This window comes from Musa acuminata, chromosome BXJ2-3, assembly GCF_036884655.1.
Source record: "Musa acuminata AAA Group cultivar baxijiao chromosome BXJ2-3, Cavendish_Baxijiao_AAA, whole genome shotgun sequence".
In the NCBI taxonomy this organism is placed as follows: Eukaryota; Viridiplantae; Streptophyta; class Magnoliopsida; order Zingiberales; family Musaceae; genus Musa; species Musa acuminata.
In genome coordinates, this window is record NC_088340.1 from 9,165,708 (window position 1) to 9,190,788 (window position 25,081).

Consider the following 25,081-nt stretch of genomic DNA (forward strand, 5'->3'; position numbering starts at 1 on the left):
TTAGAGTCAAGATCAAAGGGTACGTCAAGACATGAGATCACTGCTTTATATATATCGAATTAGAGTCTGATGGATGTACATTGATTCAATCAATGTGTTCATCATTTTAAACATATTAAGAGGAGAATATCTTGATATTAAAAAATATATATGTTGGAAAATAACAATAAAATTTTATAATCTTTATCCACATTGATAGAGAAAATAATAAACTTTCACAACATGAAAATAATGAAATCAAAAGATTAAAACTCTCTGATAATAACATTAACTTTAGAGCTTTTCTTGCGTTTAAAAAAAAAAAAGTGTCTATCTTGCATGTCTCAATTCTCAAGTATCAATCAGCTTCACTACTTAAAAAGTCTTGTATGCTTTAAACTAGCAGCTCTATTCCAAAGCAATGACATCATCGGATCTCCTTACTGAGCATGAGGTAGGTATGCACACGAAAGCTGGGAGGCACTCACTGAGGGCTGGTTGGCTGCTCATCCATTTGGTGTGCATGAGAAAGTGTGACGTGGTGAAATGGTTGAGATCTTCTTGTACTGAACTGACTTCATGCATGCATGCAATCATTTACACATGAGAGAAGAAGTTTATACATATGTAAACTGGTTCATATATATGATGGAATTTTGTGAAGCCATATGATTTCCAATTGGAAGGTTTTATGGCTGCTAACTTAAAGAACTATTGTTGCATGGAAGATTTCTCATATATGAATCATTTGGAAGAATATCTTCTTTTTTTTCGTTTTGATTTGATAATAATGATCCATGTGGTTCGTGGTTCATATATATTTTTCATATCATATGTAATCCTATAGAAAACAATGTCACTATTATTTTACCCAAACTATGGTGTCTCATATGTACATGATCTTCAAAATATAATAGAAGGAAAAAACCACCACCCCAATGACCAACAAAAATCTTAAAATCCTTCCAAAAGAAAAGAATATCGTTCGGGTTCGTCACAGGTGATGTCACCCCTGGAACTTATCAGGGTCGAACACAGCTGGCGGACGTTGTCACGTGACATCAGGCGTGACGTTCTGCTTGCCCACAGTACGAGTCCTCACGACTTCCCCCCACCCAACCCACTTAATGATGTGGGCCCCGAGATTGTTTCCATTCGTCGAAAATATAGCCTCTGAATCCCATGCACATGGACGCAGCCCATCACCAAAAGCTTCTTTCGGGAAGTCCCGTGACGTCCCATGCCGCACCAACGACCATCGACAGAGTCATGCGCGTCTCCTTCCGGATCAGATGGACGGCTGAGATCATGGGACAGGGCCGATGGGCAGTTTTGCCTGCGTGGAAACCGCGTCCGCAAACAAAACGAAACCCACGCACGGCAGCGAGCCGCTCGAGTGTACGACGGCGGGGACCATCCCGCAGTGATGACAACGTATTCTATGACGAAGAGTATGAACTCCACGTAAGCGTCTTCCGTGACGTGATGTCTCTATCTGGTGGAGGAGCGAACCGAGTCGCCGTTGGTACCGTGCACGCCCGCCGAGGGGAGTCGCATACGATTCTCTCTGCTCTCGTCCGTATTCATCCAACGTCAGCCGTCATCGCCCGCCGCTACGAGTTCCAGCGACCGGCTATATAAGGAGAGCGGAGGCGGGGTAGAACATCGAGTCAGCGAGTCTAGTCCGAGTGGAAATCCTGGTTCCGTGGAAGATCCTAGAACCATTGAGGGTGTTCATGGCGGCAGAGGTGGGAGCGATGAATCAGGGGAGCTTGAAGGGCAAGGTGGTGATGGTCACCGGCGCCTCCTCCGGCATCGGCCGGGAGATATGCCTCGACCTCGCCGCCGCCGGGTGCAAGATCGTTGCCGCCGCGCGGAGGGTCGATCGCCTCAAATCCCTCGGCGACGAGATCAACGGCTCCTCCAACACTGTCCAAGCCGTCGCCGTGGAGCTCGACGTCAGCCGCAAGAGCCCCGCGATCGAGGCCGCCGTGCACGACGCGTGGAACGCCTTCGGCCGCATCGACGCGTTGGTGAACAACGCCGGAGTCAGAGGTAATTTTAGCCATAACGATTTCTGATCGTTACACTGTCGTGCTCGAGAAAGCATCTCCTGCATCCCACAGCGTTCTACTGATGTCCGCTGCGTGTGAGCTCAGGTGGCGTGTACTCGGCGGTGGACTGGTCCGAGGAAGAGTGGCACAGGATCATGACCACCAACCTAACCGGGCAGTGGCTGGTGTCGAAGCACGTGTGCATACGCATGCGAGATGCGAAGCAGAAGGGCGCGGTGATCAACATCTCATCCATCGCCGGCACTGCACGCGGCCAGCTGCCCGGATCGCTCGCCTACACTGCATCCAAAACAGGCGTGAACTCCATCACGTGGGTGAGCTTGCCATGTCTACTTCTCCTTCGGCCGGCTTAGGAATAATCCAAACCGGAGATGAGCCTCTCAGTCTCGTAAAACCTGTGCAGGTTATGGCGTTGGAGATGGGACGATACGGGATAAGAACGAACTCGGTGTGTCCTGGGATCCTCAAGTCGGAGATAACGGAGCGTCTCATGGAGAAGGAATGGATCAGTAAAGTGGCGAGGAGGACAGTACCTTTGGGGACGTTTGGCACGGCGAATCCTTCCGTCACCTCGCTCATCCGCTATCTGGTCGATGATGCGTCGGAGTACGTGAATGGGAATGTGTTCATCGTTGATGCAGGTGCCACGCTCCCGGGGGTCCCCCTCTTCTCTTCCCTGTAAATGGTGGTTTCTTATATGGGCTTGCAATAAAAATTGAAATAAAAAATATGTATATATATATATATATATTTATTTTTCATGAGCAAATATATAATCTTTTCAGGGGAAAAATTTGAAAGAGAAAATAGAGATAAAAATTAGAATAGACAAAGGGCGTTGCAAAGCCTTTCTCCAATCAGGCTTAACCATCAGCCCAGAGATTTGACGTTCTTTTGGGCACAGCACTTGTTTCGCCAGTACGAATCTAAAAGCACGACACGGAAACATCCAGATCACTGATCTCTCATCTTCCGAACTCGGCTAAGTATTCCTGCGGATGCGAGATCCTGTGATCAGCGTGCGAGCTTACTATTCAACCCACTAATTGGCTGACCAGGTCAGCACGATTGAGACATCCTGGCCTCTCTTGACGTGGCCTCTACGACACCATTTCAGGGATTACATCAAGTCAACGACGACGGAGAAAGACTTCGCAAGTTTCTTGCCGTCCAACAAATAATTCCTTTCAGTAGGCCGATGATCTTACCAGCGAGCAGCAGAGAATAGAGCTCGAGAGACCGACGAAAGATGGCGTCGCCCCCTTCTCCCTATCTCTTGCCTTCGCTCATCCTCACTCGCACTTTCCTCCTCGTCTTGCTACTAACCCAGACCATCTCCTCCGCCCAGAGCTACTCCAACATCACGCAGGGCACCACCCTCACGGCTGGCTCATCGACCGGCTCCTGGCTCTCTCCATCCGGCGACTTCGCCTTCGGATTCTACCCCACCGACGCCCAAGCCTCCCTCTTCCTCGTCGCCATCTGGTTCGAGTCCACCTCCCCCAAAGCCGTCGTCTGGTCCGCCAACCGCGACGCTCCTGTCCGATCAGGCTCCACCCTGCAGCTGACCAGCGACGGCCGCCTCTCCCTAAAGGACGACGGCGGAAACGAAGTGTGGAGCGCGGGCCCTGCCAACGCCTCCACCGCCGCCGTCCTCGACTCCGGCAACGTCGTCCTCACTGGTTCCGGCGGCAACGCCGTCGCCCCTCCTTCCGACGGCATCTTGTGGCAGAGCTTCGATCTTCCTACGGACACGCTCCTGCCGGGTCAAGTCTTGGGACTGGGCTCCGACCTTCGTTCCCAGCTCACCGACTCCGACTTCTCAGATGGCCGATTCGAGCTCGCGGCGCAAACGAGCGGCGAACTCCAGCTCCTACCGCTGGCCATCCCCTCTGGAAACCAATACGATCCATACTGGTCCATCGACACGACCGATTCCGGCTTTCAGCTCGTCTACAACGAATCCGGCAGCATATACTTCGCTCTCACGAATGGTACTCTGCTCAACGTAACTATGGCTTCTGTCTATTCCACCGAAGATTTCTTCCAACGCACGAGGCTGGATCCCGACGGCGTCTTCCGCCAGTACATCTACCCCAAGAGCGGCAGGGCGACCGGATCCTGGAGTAGGAAATGGAATGCGGTGGCCAAAGTGCCGGCGGACATCTGCAAAGATCTTCAATCCGACGGCGCTGGTAGCGGCACCTGTGGCTTTAACAGCTACTGCAGATCCGGCGGAGATCAGAGCGAGGTAAACTGCTTGTGCCCACCAGGGTACTCCTTCATCGACCCGGAGCGGAAGTACAAAGGTTGCGACCAGGACTTCCCACCCATCTGCAAACAATACGATCCTGCTCAGTTCAACCTGATCCCCATAAACAACGCCGACTGGCCCTTCTCGGATTACGAGCACTACACGAACGTGAACGAAGACCAGTGCAGACAGTACTGTTTGGAGGATTGCCTCTGCGCGGTTGCCATCTTCTGGGACAGAAAGGAATGCTGGAAGAAGAAGCTGCCGCTGTCGAATGGAAAGCTGGGTAGCTATATCGACAGGACGGCACTGATAAAAGTGTCGAAAACTAATTATACTTCCCTGTTGCCGCCATCGGGTCCAGTTATATCTGTGGTGAAGAAGGAAAGGAAGACTTTGATTCAGATTGGAGCAGTGCTTCTGGGGTGCTCTGGGTTTTTTAATGTGATCTTCATCGCGTTGATCATTGCAAAGATCTTTGGCTCCCCTAGGGGGAGGAGTCCGACGTTTCAGCCGCAGACCAGCATGTCCGAATTTAATATCAGAGTCTTTAGTTACAAGGAGCTTGAAGAAGCAACCGATGGATTCAAAGAAGAACTGGGAAGAGGGGCCTTCGGTTCAGTTTATAAAGGTGTGTTGTCATCCTACATTAGCACTAATATTGCGGTGAAGAAGTTAGATAGGCTGCTTCGCGAGAACGAGAAGGAGTTCATAAATGAGGTGAGATCTATTGGGCAGACTCATCACAAGAATCTGGTCAGATTGATTGGATACTGCAACGAAGGGACGCACAGACTTCTGGTGTACGAGTACATGCGAAACGGGTCGTTGATTGGCTTCTTGTTCGGCAATACAAAGCTGCATTGGCAGCAGAGGGTCCAAATCATATTTGGAATCGCAAGAGGATTGCTTTACTTGCACGACGAGTGCAGCACTCCGATCATCCACTGTGACATCAAACCTCAGAATGTACTCCTGGATGACAATTTTGTGGCTAGGATTTCGGATTTCGGGTTAGCGAAGCTGCTGAGGGCTGACCAGACTCGAACCAATACCGGCATAAGGGGAACCAGAGGGTACGTAGCACCAGAGTGGTTCAAGAGCATGGCGATCACGAAGAAGGTGGATGTGTACAGCTTTGGTGTGATGATGCTGGAGATCATATGCTGCAGGAAGAACTTGGAAACAGAGATCGGGGAAGAGGAGGAACCGGTGCTCATTTACTGGGCTTACGATTGTTACAAGGATGGGATGGCGGATCTTTTGGTGCAGCATGACAATGACGCACTCGCCGATATGGAGGAGGTGGAGAGGTTTGTGAAAATAGCGTTTTGGTGCATCCAAGAGGATCCGTCGCTCAGGCCTTCGATGCAGAAGGTGACTCAGATGCTGGAAGGAGCAGTTGAAGTTTCTCTGCCACCCGATCCTTCCCCATTCCTGACCACAAATTAGTCACAGAGTTCCTGAGTGCTTGGACTTAGGTTTGCTCTTCTAATTCTCCTGAAACCCATGGCTGGTGCAAGAATCGCTGCAAAGCGCATATTGTGGTAGCAAACCAAGTGTATTATGGAAACTTATCATATAGCCAGCCTTCTTGTTTCTAATATGCCTACTCTCAGTATACATAGAAGTCCAGTCTGCAAGGCTCTCGCCTATGTTGAATTTGGGAAGCACCAATACATCGGTCATAGATAGTATCTTGTAATTTAAACAAGAAACCAGTGAAATAGTTTGCTGCATAATTCTTCCTGAATACACTAATTTATTATTTTCTTTTTTCTCGTGGTTAAAATATCTATCAAACAGAGTAGGTAATCAAGGATAAGGTCGTTGTGGAATTTGGGGAGAGAAAAAGAAGCAATGAAAAAGAGTTTCTGTGAGAGAGAGAGAGAGAGAGAGAGAGAGAACAGTTGGGATTAAGAAAGGCATATCAGGTGGCGTTAAAACTTGATTCTGAATCTTCGGAAGTTTTTAGATAACTATTACCTTGTTCTTCCATAGAGAGACTCTGCATGCGAACATAGATCTACCGAACGAATCATGTAAGTATCTGAGTTTTATATGATCGATCATATTTCTTTTTCTTTTCTCTCTCTTTTTTTTTTCCTAGTTTGTGTGATGGTTTTCCCTATTGTATCCATTGCTACAACATCTTCTACCTTAACCTTTCTAGATCTTCACCCGCTTTAACCTTTCTCATAAAATCCATGCCTACCATTGTGCTTAATTAAATTTACCTAAATTATAAACACCCTAATAATGCTGCAGTTTTGCACAAAATTACATGTTGAATCTAAAAAACAAAAGAAATATCTTTGTGAAAATAGCAACAAATATTCCAAAATGATAAATTCGATATCATAAATAACCCCCAACTTTTCTAGAAGCAATTAAAGTACATAATAGACAAGAAAGCATACCTTCCGCGATGAGATGAATGTTCTTTAGAACTGACCGTGTACTTTTACTACAGAAAAGTCAGTTAAGAAAAGAAGCAGATCCAGTGTAAGATAGATATTTCAAATGTAAAAGTGGCAGAATATAAATGGATAAATATACAAAGTATCTTTTGCTGTTTAAGTAGAAATGCAAAGACTGATAGGGATATAAACAGAAATAATCTTTGTATAGGAATAAATATTAGAAGATCAAAATATGCAATGGAATAAAATGAAAATACAATCAAACAGAACACCAAGATATACGTGGAAAATCCCTTCAATGTGAAGGGTAAAAACCACGGGGCAAACTAGAGATAATCCACTATGAGAATAATGAATATATAAATTTCAATCTCTTGCCCAAAACCCTAACAACAACCACAAGAGAATAACTGGGATACAAGGATCACGTCACTGCCCACAATATCTAAAACCTCCCCAAGTAATCACAGCAAGAGTCACTGTAGATTTGATCTAACATGAAATGAGAACACTGCTAGATGAATGTGAATAGTCTCTCTACGTTGTCCTAATCTTCTTCCCTTTATTTCTCTTCCTTTTCTGCCTTGTTCTCCTTCTTCTCTTTGGAATCTCGTCGCTCCAAAGATCTGCCTCGTTGCTGCCTTTTTATAGCTTTAATCTGCCTCTAAAACGCAGCCACCGCACCCCCCTAATCTTAATTAGGGTTAGGTTAAGAGGAGTGTGGGCTGTGGGCTGATAAAGCCCACATGGGCTGAATATGGGCTATCAGCCCAACAACCTCCCCCTTTAGCCCATAAGGGAGGTTATCTCATGACTCCTCAATGTAAAGCCATGCCGACCAACTGTCGGCATATCTCCTGTCTTTCTTTTGGTAAGGTCTTCGTCAACATGTCTGCTCCGTTATCATCTGTATGAATTTTCTGAAGCTGCAACTGCTTCTCTTCAAATACATTTCGAATCCAGTGGTATCTGACATCTATATGCTTTGACTTGGAATGAAACATTGGATTCTTACATAAATGGATGACACTCTGGCTGTCACAATGCACCACATAATTTTCCTGTTTCAGCCCCAATTCTTGTAAGAATTTTTTCATCCATAACATTTCTTTGCATACCTCTGTAGCAGCAATATATTCTGCTTCTGTGGAGGAGAGAGCAATACACCTTTGTAACCTGGATTGCCATGACATAGCTCCCCCTACAAAAGTAAGTACATAACCTGAAGTAGACTTCCTCGTATCTATATCTCTTGCCATATCTGCATCTGTGTAACTTGTTAACACAGGTGGTCCACCTCCAAAGCTTAAACAAACCTTAGAGCTCCCTCTACGATATCTAAAAATCCACTTCACTGCTGCCCAGTGCTCTTTGCCTGGATTTGCAAGAAATCTGCTAGTAACACCCACTGCATATGCGATGTCCGGCCTCGTACATACCATTGTATACATTAAACTTCCAACCACTGAAGCATAAGGAACCTTTTGCATTTTCTCCTTCTCTTCATCACTTGACGGACTCTGTTCTGAGCACAACTTGAAGTGACCTGCAAGAGGCGAACCAACTGGCTTAGCATTGCTCATATTGAATCTTTCCAATACCTTCTCGATGTATTTCTCCTGTGACAACCAAATCTTCTTGCTTTTCCTATCACGAGAAATCTGCATGCCTAGTATTTGCTTTGCTGGCCCCATGTCCTTTATTACAAAAGACTCACTCAGTTCCTTCTTCAACTTGTCAATTTTAGAAATATCTTTCCCAAGAATAAGCATGTCATCAACATAAACTAAGAGAATAATAAAATCCTCACCAAACCATTTGATGTACACACAATGATCTGAAGCCGTTCTTTTGTATCCATTTTCTGTCATAAATGAATCAAACTTTCTGTACCACTGTCTTGGAGCTTGCTTTAGCCCATACAAGCTCTTCTTCAACTTGCAGACAAAATTATCTTTACATTTGACTTTGAAGCCTTCTGGTTGCTCCATATAAATTTCCTCCTCCAAATCACCATGAAGGAAAGTTGTCTTCACATCTAACTGCTCAACCTCCAAGTCCTGGCTAGCAGCAATACCAAGAGCAACACGAATAGAAGACATTTTAACAACATGAGAAAATATCTCTTCAAAGTCAATACCTTTCTTTTGACCAAAGCCTTTCACAACCAATCTAGCTTTGTACTTTGGTTGAGAACAATATTCTTGAGTCTTCAATCTAAAAACCCACTTGTTCTTCAAGGCCTTCATTCCATTTGGTAGCAGCACTAAATCATAACTGTGGTTCTTCTGAAGAGCATCAATCTCTTCCTGCATAGCAACTAACCACTTCTCTTTTTGCTCACTCTCAATTGCTTCCTGGTAACTCTCTGGTTCACCTGCATCAGTAAGCATCACATACTCATCTGTAGAGTATCTTCTGGAAGGTTGACGTTGTCTAGAAGATCTTCTCAACTGAGGTTCTGTTGGAACTTGCTCTCCTACTTCTTCTTGCTCAACATGTCCTGCAGGTAGATCAACATCAGGCTCTACACTATCTTCCTGCACATCTCCCCCATCACCATGATATACTGGAGGAATAACTGGGTCACAATCTGCTAATCCTTCTGCAGAAGTCTTGGCTGGTGCCTTCTTCTTCAAATCCTCAAAGGTTTGATCCTCAAAGAAGACCACATCTCTGCTCCTGAACACCTTCTGCTTTTCTGGATCCCAAAGCCTGTAACCAAACTGATCATGTGAGTAACCAAGAAAAATACATTCTTTAGACTTACCATCCATCTTGGACCTCTCATTATATGGAACATGTGCAAATGCACAACAACCAAATACTCTCAAATGCCTGTAGGAAACATCTTTATCTGACCATACATACTCTGCAACATCACCATCTAGGGCTGTACATGGTGATAAGTTGATCACATCAACTACAGTCCTCAAAGCCTCATCCCAAAACCTTTTGGGTAGCTTGGCCTGTGAAAGCATACATATGATCTTTTCCTCTCTGCAATTGCATTATGCTGAGGTGTACCAGGAACTGTATCTCATGTTGGATCCCATGTGATATGCAATAGTCATTAAACAATCCCGTATACTCACCACCATTATTTGATCTTATGCATTTCAATTTCCTTTCTGTCTCCCTTTCAACCCTGGCATGAAACTCTTTGAAGACATTAATAACCTGATCTTTGGTCTTCAAAGCATAGGCCCAAACTTTCCTGGAAAAGTCATCTATAAAAGTGACAAAATAAAGTGCACCACTTATACCAAGAACATCAACAGATCCACCAGGAGTTTTTGTCCTCAAAGGACCACATACATCTGTATAAACACGGTCTAAGGCATGCATTTTTCTAGACAAAGCAGCACTAGCAAATGAAACTCTATGTTGTTTACCAGCCAAATAATCAATACAAGAGTTCAGATGTATACCTCTGAGATCTGGTAATACCTCTCTCTTAGAAAGAGCTTGTAGCCCCTTCTCGCTCATGTGCCCCAATCGCCTATGCCACAACTCCATACTGAAGTCTTTCTCTGTAGCATTTAACTGCTCACCATAAGCTTTAGCCTGCAACCTGTACAAAGTATGACATTTCTTTTCACTAGCTATAACAAGAGAACCCTTACTGAGCTTCCATTGCCCTCTGTGAAATCTGCTTTCATACTCTTCATCATCTAGTCTTCCAACTGAAATTAAATTCAGCCTCAAGTCAACCACATGCCTCACATCCTTAAGTACCAACTTGCAGCCAAGGTTGGTCTTTAAATAGATATCACGCATGCCAATGATGTCTGCTGTGCCATAGTTGCCCATCTTGACAACACCAAAGTTTCCAGACCTGTATGTAGCAAAAAACTCTCTCCGTGGTATAGCATGATAAGAAGCACCTGTGTCAATCACCCACTCAAGATCCTGACACACAAAAAAAAAAATATCATCAAAAGGAGACAAAATCAAATAATCACCACCCTGCACTGTAGTTGTAGTATTATCCTTTGACTCTGTAGACTCTACTTCTTTTCCCTTTTTCTTGTTCTTCTTAGGTTGCTTACATTGGTTCTTGTAATGTCCTTTCTCACCACAGTTATAGCAAACAATATCTTTTCTTGATCTTAACTTGCTCCTACCCATACGTGAATTGCTTTTGGACTTTGACCTTCCTCTGTTGTTCTCTGAGATAAGTGCTTGTGAATCATTCTGAGATGTTGTCGAACTTTTCCTTCTCAACTCCTCATTTAACAAACTGCTTGTTACTTGACTCATAGTGACAATACCATCTGGCGCAGAATTACTAAGGGAAACCACCAATGTCTCCCAACTTTCTGGTAATGAACTGAGAAGTAACAATGCCTGCAACTCATCATCAAGAGACATTTTCATAGAGGATAACTGGTTAGTAATACTCTGTATTTCATTCAAATGCTCAGCAATAGAAGCACCCTCTCTATATTTTAGGTTCACAAGTTTTCTGATCAAAAAAGCTTTGTTGCCAGCTGTTTTTCTTTCATAGAGACTTTCCAATTTTTTCCAAAGAGAATATGCAGAAATTTCAGTGGAAACATGGTGAAAGACACTATCATCAAGCCACTATCTAATAAACCCAATTGTTTTTCGATCTAACATCTTCCACTCATCATCTATCATAGTTGTAGGTTTTGCACTATCCCCCTGCAAAGGTCCATACAAATCTTTGCAATACAAGAGATCTTCCATTCTCGGTTTCCATATCATCCAATTGTTTCCATTCAAACTAATCATACGAGAAATATTACTGGCCTCCATGTTCAAATACAAAAATTAAATCACCAAAACCCCGCTCTGATACCAGTTGATGGGGATATAAACAGGAATAACCTTTGTATAGGAACAAATATTAGAAGACCAAAATACGCAGCGGAATAAAATGGAAACACAATCACACCAAGATATACGTGAAAAACCCCTTCAATGTGAAGGGTAAAAACCACGGGGCAAACTAGAGATAATCCACTATGAGAATAATGAATATACAAATCTCAATCTCTTGCCCAAAACCCTAGCAACAACCACAAGAGAATAACTGGGATATAAGGATCACGTCACTGCTCACAATATCTAAAACCTCCCTAAGTAATCACAGCAAGAGTCACTGTAGATTTGATCTAACCTGAGATGAGAACACGGTTAGATGATTGTGAATAGTCTCTCTGCGTTGTCCTTGTCTTCTTCCCTTTATTTCTCTTCCTTTTCTGCCTTGTTCTCCTTCTTCTTTTTGGAATCTCGTCGCTCCAAAGATCTGCCTCGTTGCTGCCTTTTTATAGCTTTAATCTACCTCTAAAACGTAGCCACCACACCCCTCTAATCTTAATTAGGGTTAGGTTAAGAGGGAGTGTGGGCTGTGGGCTGATAAAGCCCACATGGGCTGAATATGGGCTATCAGCCCAAGGAATGCTTTAACTTTTAGCAGACTCACAAGCCACCATCCAAGAAGCCAGGAAAGAAAAATATATGAGCCCGATTGGAGCGCAATAGAAAAACCATCATTATCTATCACTGTTCCTCTATCCCCTTGGAACTATGTGCATGGTTTCTCATCTCAATTCATGATAGAGCCCCATGGAAACAATTCATGTTTATAAACATTATCCAACAAGTACAAATATAATCATAGACAATTGTAATATGGAATCCTTAAAGAAAATCTCTTTTTTTTAAAAAAAGCAGGCAGAAAATTTAACAAGTGAATAGTCTTCAAGCCTTCTATTAATGACCTAATCAGATGGATGGTTCATTACCTAATGATGTAAGAAGCAACCTTAGGCGACCGCAAACCTAAACAATGAACCAATTATGCATATGGTGATTGGTTAGCTGAGTGGCCTACCTAGTAATCGCACTCGAATTATGACAGAGAAATTTCACATTCCATATAACTATGTCCCTGAAATTACTGAACAATTTAGAACATGTTATATTGGAACATCTACCGGAGGCAAATGAAGAAGTTGAATCTTCAAAGATAAATTAACTGAAGATAACAAATCTAAGTCCCAACCAACAAACCTAAGTCATTGGATATCATTTAATTGCAATAACTGAGTTCACAATTTGCTGAATGAACATATTGGAACAGGTGGTCTAAGTACAAAACATTTCTCTTGTGAAGAGCATGATCTGGTGTAGAACAAGAGTGACGATGAGGCGTATTTAGTTCTAATAGAATCCTACAATCAAGGAGTTTATAGGATTTCCAATCATCTTAAACAAGCTATTAATGAGGGGATTCTAGCAAATTTATCATGTGTCAGAATCATAGGCCTTTAAAGGATTAAGGTCAAAATGATTGATGCTACAACTCTTTCAAGGGTGGGTTAAGATCATCTCTCAATTAGAGCAGATAGCTAGATTCCAAAGGAATGCCAAATTGTGGCACATATACTTGATAGCGGCGAATGTTTTAGAACCGCATAAGAAAATATACTCTCCAATCAAATGTTTCTTCTCAGTTCCGTTCGATCCACACAAGAAGAAACCATACCTGGGCCAATGAAAGATTCACAGTGCCAGAAATCCATAGCCTCGGTCAGCAAGCATGATTTCCCAACAGAAAGCTGCAGATGAAATAGAAAGCAGTGAAAGAGAACTAGATCATAGATCAACGTAGGAACCGCAAACATGACATCGTGCCAATCCAATAAGGAGGAAAGGAACAGAGAACCAATAGAACAAACAGAGGGGTTACGGAACAAGCTCACCTCAGATTCAGAAGCCATCGCTCTCAAACTCACACATCCCCGGAGCTCGTCCAGTGCCGATCCATGGCCGAGAAACGGCGGTCCAGGCTACCTGTCGGAGACGAGGGACATCGGCGCGTTGCATTAGGATACTTGACGGAGGATTTCGAAGCATTAGGGTTCATTTAGAGATCGGATTTAGCGGAAGAAGAGGACCGAGAGATGAACGATATGGAGATATCTCGAGAACTCGGAAGGCGGGCACTTACCGGTTTTAAGTTTCTTTAAGGTTAATTTAGGACTGATTATAAATTACGTTTGTATTTAGCTACCTTCGTCATCTCACTTTTTATACTTTAAAATTTTATATTAAAATTCTTATAATTATAAAAATAAAATATTTAAATCTATTTATCTTAACATCATTAATTTTATCAAATAAAATACGAAAACAAATGGTAAAAAGATGATCTTAATGATTCAGTTGATGGTGACGAACGATATAATTGGTAGTGGACAACAATGTTGTTGGGGACCACAGGTGACTATAATGAATGATGAGAACAATGACGAAATGTGAATATCACTCTACATATACGTTGATGTCGACGTATATTTTGAATGACACAACTTAACAACTACATCAATACTTATGTAAATGCAAAGTGATCATCATCTCTCCTCATTTATAATAATTACCCATCATTACCAATATTATCCATCATCACCAAATATAATGTTAAAATTATATTTTTATCATTTATTTTTATATTTTTATTGGTAAAACGACTTAAATATTTCACTCTTCATCACGAGATACCAATGTAATTTTTTAAAATATAAGACTGAGATATTAAAAGTAGTTAACCACGATAGGGTAATATAATCAGCCTATTTTTTTACCCCTTTTGAGTTTTATTTCATGAATGTATGATTTATGCAGATAAAATGTGTTGAGACCGGTAAGTATTTTAAGATTTTGATAAAATATGTTGAGATCAATGTATACTTTTTAGTAAAAATAAATTCTAAAAAAACAAAAATCTTAAAAATAAAATTTTATTTTATTTTATAATTATCTAATATATTTTGATGAAGAAAAAAATATGATAAATAATATTTTTTATGAGATATTTAGAGAACATATTTTGTAGGATTCATGTGAGATGATAACTAAGAGTCATGGTTAAAATAACTCAAGCGTCTTGTGACTAATCTCATAAGATAAAAATTTTAATTTTTCATTACAGGTATAGGTAGAGAGTTATCAAATCATATTAAATCTTTTATATATTATTTTATTTATTGATGACTGATTTTTTCTTTTGATGTTTAAGTTTTCCTTTCCCCAACAAAATGCAACACAATCAATTAACTTCTTTTTTGGTTCATATTTTTTAGTAGACAATAATAATACCTCAAGTTTCTGTTCTCATAGTTACTAAATTGAGTTTTGTAGTTGTAGTAATATCCACTTTAGTCTCTCCCATAATTTATTTTGGCTAAATCAAGAAAATTTCAACTTGGCGAAATAAAATTAATATGGCTTCCCTGAGGGTAATAATGGCGATAAGACTCGGGTTGACGTCAGCTGCCCTAGATGACGCCTCGGTTGACCTGACACCGCCTGGTCAAACGGATCGGAACGTCAACCGAGGCACATTAAATATCCTGCTCAAGCTCGGTCCTTCACGCCATGCCAACACCAGTGTCAGACGCTACCAGGAGTACGAGCCTACACCCTGCAAGCGGGCACATCAGGAAACAGTAAGCTTCCTTATAAATACCCTCGCATTCTAAACGGAAAATAGGGGGAAGAGGACACCAACATAGATAACAAACCCCCTGCGACTATTCACTAACTTGATCGTCGGAGGGGTTGGGCCGAGCTCCCCCGACCCGACCTTTGTGTAGGTGCGAAGCCGAAGGTCCCCATAGGACGCGCAGGCGAGGAGTTCTTGCCCAAAGAGGATAGCGACTCCATCCCAATCGGAACACCGGGATCGACCACCTCAGTAGTCTTGAGGCACGTCCTAGGGAGATCCCTATCATCCAGACCCGAACCAAGCCGCGTCGGTCCTGAGGCCACGGCTTAAGGTTATTTACACTAACATTTTTGGCGCTAGAAGGAGGGCTTGAACCTCCATGACCACGCTTGCGCGGCCAGCCCGCCTGCGTTGTGCTCCACGAGACCATGCCTGTGCAGCCAGCCTGCCTACGTCGTGCTCCTCACCTCCATGCTCCCCGAGACCTCACCTACGCGGCCAGCCCACCTGCGTCGTGCTCTTCGGCTCCATGCTCCCCGATACCACACCTGCGCAGCCTGCTCGCCTGCGTCGTGCTCCTCGGCTTCGTGTCGCCCGAGACCACACCTGCACGGTTAGCCTGCCTACGTCATGCTCCTCGACCGCATGTTGCCCGAGACCACACCTGCGCGACCAGCCCACTGTTGAATCTCGTATTTTGATGATGAAACTACTTGATATATGTTTATGATTTAATCTGCGTTTTGAGTGACGCAGGATGCTTTGATCAAGATGAGACAATTAAAGCAGGAAAATCATGTTGTGCCGGAGGAACATGTCAGAAGATTGGACGTCGGGCCGGTGGATCGGTCGACGTATCGACAGAAGGCTTCGGGCCGTGGACTCGGGCATCGGGCCAAGTAGAGCGGGTATTGTGCCAAGGATATCGGAGTTGCGGAGTCAACTGGCCGATTGGGCAATAGGCCGGAGGAGAGGACGATGCGCCGAAGAATCAGACGAAGCGTCGAGGGACCAATGACATGCCGGACAACTTGGTTAATTGCTTAGGATTAATTGTCTCGATCGAAGTTTTGTTTTAAGTGTGCAGGATTAACTACGATGAAAGATAGACAAGCAGCAGGAGTTGCGCCGGAGTCAAGTTCATGATCACGTTGGGAGTTCGAGAGTTCGACGGAAGTACGGACGGTCGTCGGAGGTTCTGCGAGAACAGATCCGAGAAGTCCAGAAGCTTGCCAAGCGAAGCTCGTCGGAACTCGCCAAGTGGATCGTCGCAAAGTCCAGGAGTTTGCCGGAAGTCCGCAGAAGCATCACCGAGGGTTCATCGGATGATCGACGGAAGTTCGCCGGAAACTCGCCGGAAGAAGCGATTGACGTACCGAAGCAAAGCTGCAGAAATTGTCTTAGATTTAATCGTAGTTAGCACGGTGATTAAGTTAGAAATGGGAGGTGATCCCATTAGCTTAATCCTGGGGCAATTGGGCCCCTGAAGAACTCAAGTTGGGTCGAATGGTTCAACCCATTCGAACCCAAGTAGCTGTGGGAGGTGCAACCGCCCAGGCAGGGAGGTGCCACCGCCCAGGCTAAGTCTCCCAGCGAGACTGGGCGGTGCAACCGCCCCAGCCAAGAGGTGCAACCGCCCAGGGCTCAGTCTCCAAGCGAGACTGGGCGGTGCAACCTCCTCTGTCGAGAGGTAGCACCGCCAGAGCTCAAGTTCCGAGCTCTGGCAGGCGATGCAACCACCGAGCTCGGTCTTCGAGCTCTAGCAGAGAGCTGCAACCTCTCTGGACAGGAGATGCACCGCCTGAGCTCGGTCTTCGAGCTCTGGCAGAGTGGTGCAACCACCTCTGGCAGAGAGGTGCAACCACCTCTGGCAGAGAAGAGAAACTTCTCTGGTCAGGAGATGCACCGCCTGAGCTCGGTCTTCGAGCTCTGGCAGGAAGGTGCAACCACCCCTGACAGAGAAGGTGGAACCGTCCGAGCTCAGTCTTCGAGCTCTGCCAGGCGGTGCCACCTCTCCAGTCGAGAGGTGCAACCGCCTGAGCTCAGACTTCGAGCTCTGCCAGGTGGTGCCACCTCTCCAGTCAAGAGGTGCAACCGCCTGATCCCGGAATTCCAGGATTTGATCGTTTTGAGCTCGAAATTTGAATTGGGTTGGGGCCTATAAATACCCCACCCATTCAGCACTGAAAAGATACAGACCTACACCGAAATCTTGATCTTTTCTGTGATTCTAAGAGCTCAAAAGTGTTGTAAAGCCTTTAAGTCTCCTCCTTCTGTTCTTCAAGTTTTCAGTTGTAAAGTGAGGAGAGAAAGGTCTGTAAAGGTTGTCTCCTGAGCCTGTCAAAAGGAGAGAAACTGTAAAAGGGAAGTTTGGCCTTCGCCTATTGAAGGAAGGCCCCTAGTTGACGTCGGCAACCTCGTCGGTGGAGGAAGCCAAAAGTGGAGTAGGTCAAGGCTGACCGAACCACTCTAAATCTCTGGTTTGCGTTTATTTTTGAGCACTTTATCATTATTGCAAACCTCCTCCATTACTACTGCTCTCTGCGCTCTCACGAACAAGTTCTAAGTGCTGTTCTTCCGAATCTGCATTCAGACGTAAATTCGTATTTTCGTACATTACAGTTTACGTTTACGTTTGATTCTGCAGAACTGTCTTCCGTGCTTTTACGAAAGAGTTTCTTTGCAGTTTACACTTACATTTTGATCCTATTGATAACTGCAAACTGTCCTCTACAATTTTACGAACGAGTTTCAACATTTAGACGCAAAACTGCGCTTAGACGCAAACTGTGTTTAGACGCAAACTGCGCTTAGACGCAAACTGCGCTTAGACGCAAACTGTGTTTAGACGCAAACTACGCTTAGACGCAATCTGCGCTTAGACGCAAACTGCACTTAGATACAAACTGAGAATTAGCTTTTGCATCATAATAGCTTTTATTGAACGAACGCAGCTTTTGGTTTTTAATCGCTGTAAGATTTCCGCTGCACTAATTCACCCCCCCCCCCCTCTTAGTGCTCTCGATCCTAACAATTGGTATCAGAGCGGGGTATCTCTCATTTCGGATTTACACCCGAGAGAAATGGCTCTTCAAGAGGGCTTTTCGGTCTTTCGTCCACCGTTCTTTAACGGATTGGACTACACTTACTGGAAAACTCGAATGAGAGTTTTCTTGATTTCTCTAAATCTGGATTTATGGAATATCGTTGAAAATGGTTTTCAACTTCCCTCTAAACCGACGAACGAATGGTCGGATTTAGAGAAGAAGTATTTTTCTTTAAACGCAAAGGCTATGAATGCCTTATTTTGCGCTTTGGACAAAAATGAGTTCAATCGGGTTTCTTTGTGCGAAACGGCTTTCGATATTTGGCGCACTCTTGAAATCACGCATGAGGGAACTAGTAGAGTCAAAGACTCGAAAGTTAATATTTTACTGCATGATTTCGAGCTTTTTCATATGAAACCAAGCGAAACCATTGTTGACATGTACACCCGTTTTACAGATGTCGTCAATGGTTTAAATTCACTTGGTAAAAGCTTTTCGGATTTTGAACTCGTTAACAAAGTTTTGCGCTCACTTTCTAAAACTTGGGATTCAAAAGTAACTGCTATTCAAGAATCGAAAAACTTGAACCAATTTCCACTTGAAGAACTAATTGGTTCATTGATCACATATGAAATGACGTGCAATGCACGTGAAGAACTTGAGAACCACCTTCCAAAGAACAGGAAGGATTTGGGACATAGAACATTTGAAGACCACTCGAGCATAAGCTCAAGTGATGGTGAACTTAAACTACAAATGAAACAAAAATTAAAAAGCAAAAAGAATCAAACTACTTGCTTTAAACGCAAGAAGAAGAACAAAAACTGGGATGAATCGAGCTCCTCCGAAGAAGAGAAAGTCAACAAAAGCAAGGCGGCAAACTACGCCTTAACAGCCTACAATGATGAGGTAATCGAAATCCCCCTAATTTATTTTGAAATTACTTGATGCTTTCATGATGTATCTTTCTCTTTTAGTTTAGAATTAATTTTCTTAAAAATTACATGTTAAAAAAAAAAATTATTATGATCGTACTAAGTAATTTCAAAAATGATAATATTGCATATTTTATGATAAACAAATAAAATGATCTTGATTGAAAATATGAAATCATGGTTAAGAAGTAATAATGTGCATTACGTTAATTTCCATTGTTATTTCTCGATTTTGATTAAAGATCATGTTTGATTTGAAGAAATGCATAATGATGAAATTAAATATTTCGATTGACAATTTCATGCATGAGATATACATGATGATTTTTGTGATTGATGGTTTTATGATGAAATTCATTTTACGATCCTAAACGTTGATGCATGTTTTCATTTGACATAAATGAAAAGGCATGCTAACATGAAATCGATCACTTAAGATGAAACACTTAAAAAAGGGGAGAAATATATGAATTGATGCTATAAACACTATGCTATGATTATCCCATGCTTGCATCACCAAGAAATATATGATTGCTATCATTGCTATATGCCCTGTATCAAGATATCAAACAAAATCTTGCTTCACAGTTTTACGCATTGATATCTTACCACATGATGAAATGCTACAATTGATGAACACTTGAAATGTAATCCTCTATCTTATTGATTTTTCAATAAATCTATGCTTGTCATACATGAATTTATTGAATGTAATTTTGAGGATGATTTCAGATTTGACAAATGCTTGATTCGTATTTACGATATAAGATACACTTTAAATATGAATCATGCATCAATCATGTTAAATGCTTCAATCATTTTCTATCTCTAGAGTTCTCGATTTTGATGAAATACAAGTGATAAATTCATTTATGATATCTTGTAAATCACTTGAATTATGAATGAGTTTTTTTATGATGCGTTAAAAGAATCACTTAAAAAGAAAATGCTTTTCCCATCTGATCGAGATTAATGATTTCATGATATTTTGTGAATCTCGAAATTAATTTTAATGACTTGATTATGAATTTCAAGTTAATGATTTGATTTGAATCATAATCTTGATCTTGCAAAATTGAAGTCACAAATAATATCCTGTGGTATTCATGAATTGATACTCACAATATGAAAGCATTGATATTCATGACTTGAATTGGATTGAAACATTGTATGCTTAAATTAATCATTCTCCTATGTTTCAAAAATTCCTTAAATGCCTTATGTGATGATTGAAAACTAACTTGCTTTATGATGAATCACGAATCATAACTTGATCTATGATGCCTTGAAATGATTAAAATATTTAATACTTTTATGCTCTACCCCCTACTTTCTTCTTGTTTTCAATGATAAAATGGGGAGAAGTTTTGATCATGCATGGTAGGATATAATTTGACAAAATTGATACCATCATGATATGAAACATTTATGATGTGCAATTATGCATGCAATACTTGCTTTCTAATTATGATGTGATGTATTGCATATGATGTAAATCATGATCTAAAATGCTATGAGTGCCAAGTTACACATTTTGAGAAGAAATTGCTATATTGAAACATTAATGTAATTATGAATGGTGATATGATATCATGCATGTAATACTTCAACTTATGATAATGATGCATGCAATGATAAAATATTCATGATGAAAAATTGTCTTGACATTCATAACTTGATTATTCATCCTTTGTCATGATTTTGAAATCGTTGTAAAAGGAAAAAAGAAGTACAAAACTGTATTCTCTCTTCCTTTTTTACAATGACAAAGGGGGAGATAGCTAGCTTGTACAAGTCAAGAAGATGCAAAAACTTGACTGCTTGCTTGCCTATCTTAAGTAGCAAAGATTGCTAACTTGCTCATTTCAAGAAGAAAAATTGTCTTCTTGAACATCACTATCTTGAATATCTTAGTTGAAGCAAAACTTGCAATTTGCACATTGCAATAGGAAGCAAGAATCATGAGCTTACACAAGAAAGCTATCTTGTATTTGCTTTCGAAATTTTTGCTAGCTTATATATTGTGAAACTTGTATATCGTAAAAATTGCTAGCTTGTTGGTCTAAAGAGAAGCAAAAAGTTGCTATCTCAAAAGAGGCAAAAATGCTAACTTGCGCATCTAGCAAAGTGAGCAAAATTTTCAAGAAGCAAGAGTTGCCTTCTTGAACATCTCTAATTTGCTAGCTTACATGATGTAGAACTTGCTATCTTATATGCTATAAAACTTGCATATCTAAAACTTGATAGCATGAATGTTCTAAGCATGATGAAATACTTGCTAAATCTTCTAGCTCCAAAGATTGCATTATGATAAAACTTGATACTATGTTTTTCATGCAATGAATTGAACCAATATCACAAACACTTGATTGTGGTACTTCTCCTTTTTGTTGATGACAAAGGGGGAGAAGTATGTTGATGACATGACATGTGATGCATAAGTTTATGCATATGTTCATGTTGACGTGTTGCAAGTATTCATGATGAATATTGCAATAACTTGAATTCAGGTTGAATTCAAGGTTCTATCAATATGGCATATTGATAGGGGGAGTTTGTTTAAACTCCGGGAGTTAAGTTTAACTCCGTCATCAAGTGGTTGTCATCATCAAAAAGGGGGAGATTGTTGAATCTCGTATTTTGATGATGAAACTACTTGATATATGTTTATGATTTAATCTGCGTTTTGAGTGACGCAGGATGCTTTGATCAGGATGAGACAATTAAAGCAGGAAAATCATGTTGTGCCGGAGGAACATGTCAGAAGATTGGACGTCGGGCCGGTGGATCGGTCGACGTATCGACAGAAGGCTTCGGGCCGTGGACTCGGGCATCGGGCCAAATAGAGCGGGTATTGTGCCAAGGATATCGGAGTTGCGGAGTCAACTGGCCGATTGGGCAATAGGCCGCAGGAGAGGACGATGCGCCGAAGAATCAGACGAAGCGTCGAGGGACCAATGACATGCCGGACAACTTGGTTAATTGCTTAGGATTAATTGTCTCGATCGAAGTTTTGTTTTAAGTGTGCAGGATTAACTACGATGAAAGATAGACAAGCAGCAGGAGTTGCGCCGGAGTCAAGTTCATGATCACGTTGGGAGTTCGAGAGTTCGACGGAAGTACGGACGGTCGTCGGAGGTTCTGCGAGAACAGATCCGAGAAGTCCAGAAGCTTGCCAAGCGAAGCTCGTCGGAACTCGCCAAGTGGATCGTCGCAAAGTCCAGGAGTTTGCCGGAAGTCCGCAGAAGCATCACCGAGGGTTCATCGGATGATCGACGGAAGTTCGCCGGAAACTCGCCGGAAGAAGCGATTGACGTACCGAAGCAAAGCTGCAGAAATTGTCTTAAATTTAATCGTAGTTAGCACGGTGATTAAGTTAGAAATGGGAGGTGATCCCATTAGCTTAATCCTGGGGCAATTGGGCCCCTGAAGAACTCAAGTTGGGTCGAATGGTTCAACCCATTCGAACCCAAGTAGCTGTGGGAGGTGCAACCGCCCAGGCAGGGAGGTGCCACCGCCCAGGCTAAGTCTCCCAGCGAGACTGGGCGGTGCAACCGCCCCAGCCAAGAGGTGCAACCGCCCAGGGCTCAGTCTCCAAGCGAGACTGGGCGGTGCAACCTCCTCTGTCGAGAGGTAGCACCGCCAGAGCTCAAGTTCCGAGCTCTGGCAGGCGATGCAACCACCGAGCTCGGTCTTCGAGCTCTAGCAGAGAGCTGCAACCTCTCTGGACAGGAGATGCACCGCCTGAGCTCGGTCTTCGAGCTCTGGCAGAGAGGTGCAACCACCTCTGGCAGAGAGGTGCAACCACCTCTAGCAGAGAAGAGAAACTTCTCTGGTCAGGAGATGCACCGCCTGAGCTCGGTCTTCGAGCTCTGGCAGGAAGGTGCAACCACCCCTGACAGAGAAGGTGGAACCGTCCGAGCTCAGTCTTCGAGCTCTGCCAGGCGGTGCCACCTCTCCAGTCGAGAGGTGCAACCGCCTGAGCTCAGACTTCGAGCTCTGCCAGGCAGTGCCACCTCTCCAGTCAAGAGGTGCAACCGCCTGATCCCGGAATTCCGGGATTTGATCGTTTTGAGCTCGAAATTTGAATTGGGTTGGGGCCTATAAATACCCCACCCATTCAGCACTGAAAAGATACAGACCTACACCGAAATCTTGATCTTTTCTGTGATTCTAAGAGCTCAAAAGTGTTGTAAAGCCTTTAAGTCTCCTCCTTCTGTTCTTCAAGTTTTCAGTTGTAAAGTGAGGAGAGAAAGGTCTGTAAAGGTTGTCTCCTGAGCCTGTCAAAAGGAGAGAAACTGTAAAAGGGAAGTTTGGCCTTCGCCTATTGAAGGAAGGCCCCTAGTTGACGTCGGCAACCTCGTCGGTGGAGGAAGCCAAAAGTGGAGTAGGTCAAGGCTGACCGAACCACTCTAAATCTCTGGTTTGCGTTTATTTTTGAGCACTTTATCATTACTGCAAACCTCCTCCATTACTACTGCTCTCTGCGCTCTCACGAACAAGTTCTAAGTGCTGTTCTTCCGAATCTGCATTCAGACGTAAATTCGTATTTTCGTACATTACAGTTTACGTTTACGTTTGATTCTACAGAACTGTCTTCCGTGCTTTTACGAAAGAGTTTCTTTGCAGTTTACACTTACATTTTGATCCTATTGATAACTGCAAACTGTCCTCTACAATTTTACGAACGAGTTTCAACATTTAGACGCAAAACTGCGCTTAGACGCAAACTGTGTTTAGACGCAAACTGTGCTTAGACGCAAACTGCGCTTAGACGCAAACTGTGTTTAGACGCAAACTGCGCTTAGACGCAATCTGCGCTTAGACGCAAACTGCACTTAGATACAAACTGAGAATTAGCTTTTGCATCATAATAGCTTTTATTGAACGAACGCAGCTTTTGGTTTTTAATCGCTGTAAGATTTCCGCTGCACTAATTCACCCCCCCCCCCTCTTAGTGCTCTCGATCCTAACACCCACTTGCGTCATGCTCCTTGGCTCTATGCTCCCCGAGACCACACCTGCGCGGCCAGCCCGCCTGCATCGTGCTCCTCGGCTCCATGCTCCCTGAGACCATAGCCTCTGCTCGGCCTGCTCTACTGAGTGTGCTCCTCGACCGCACACTACCCGGGGTCATCGCTGCACATCCAACCTTTCTTAGTTGCTAAACTCCACGATTCCCCCACCATTGGCAACGGACTGGCAAAACACCCGGTTGGGACAGTTTCTCAAAGCCGAAGCCATGCCTCAGACCCCCCTTTTACAACAACTGACGCATAGCTTCCTTCGGGGGGGGGGGGATATGATGAGGGTAATAATGGCGATAAGACTCAAGTTGACGTCAACTGCCCCAGATGATGCATAAGTTGACCTGACACCACTTGGTCAAACGGACTGGAACACTGACCGAGGCACATTAAACATCCTGCTCAGGCTCGGTCCTTCACGCCACGCCAACACCAGTGTCAGACGCTACCAAGAGTACGAGTATGTCCCCTACAAGCGGACACATCAGGAAACAGTAAGCTTCCCTATAAATACCCGTACATTCTAAACGGAAAATGGGGGGAGGAGGACACCAATATAAATAACAAACTCCCTGTGACTATTCACTAACTTAATCGTCGGAGGGGTCGGGCCGAGCTCCCTCGACCCGACCTTTGTGCAGGTGCGAAGCCAAAGGTCCCCACAGGACGCGCAGGCGAGGAGTTCTTGCCCGGAGAGGATAGCGACCCCATCCCAATCGGAACACCGGGATCGGCCACCTCAGTAGTCTCGAGGCACGTCCCAAGGAGATCCCCGTCATCCGGACCCGAACCAAGCCGCGTCTGTCCCGAGACGACGGCTTAAGGTTGTTTACACTAACACCTATAGTTCAAGTCCCATAAA

At 43.3% G+C, this 25,081-nt stretch overlaps 2 protein-coding genes across 2 annotated transcripts; both read left to right on the forward strand.

Moving 5' to 3' along the window:
• The first annotated feature begins 1,637 nt into the window (after nt 1-1,637).
• LOC135607269 (uncharacterized) lies at nt 1,638-2,823 on the forward strand. The gene is made up of 3 exons (XM_065098953.1): nt 1,638-2,034; nt 2,139-2,368; nt 2,458-2,823. Exons 1-3 carry the CDS (start codon nt 1,716-1,718, stop codon nt 2,734-2,736), a joined length of 828 nt encoding a protein of 275 aa, XP_064955025.1. The 5' UTR covers nt 1,638-1,715; the 3' UTR covers nt 2,737-2,823.
• A 152-nt stretch (nt 2,824-2,975) lies between these two features.
• On the forward strand, nt 2,976-6,081 carry LOC103977940 (G-type lectin S-receptor-like serine/threonine-protein kinase LECRK3). Its single transcript, XM_009393605.3, has one exon. It carries the CDS (start codon nt 3,304-3,306, stop codon nt 5,758-5,760), a length of 2,457 nt encoding a protein of 818 aa, XP_009391880.2. The 5' UTR covers nt 2,976-3,303; the 3' UTR covers nt 5,761-6,081.
• The last annotated feature ends 19,000 nt before the right edge of the window (nt 6,082-25,081 follow it).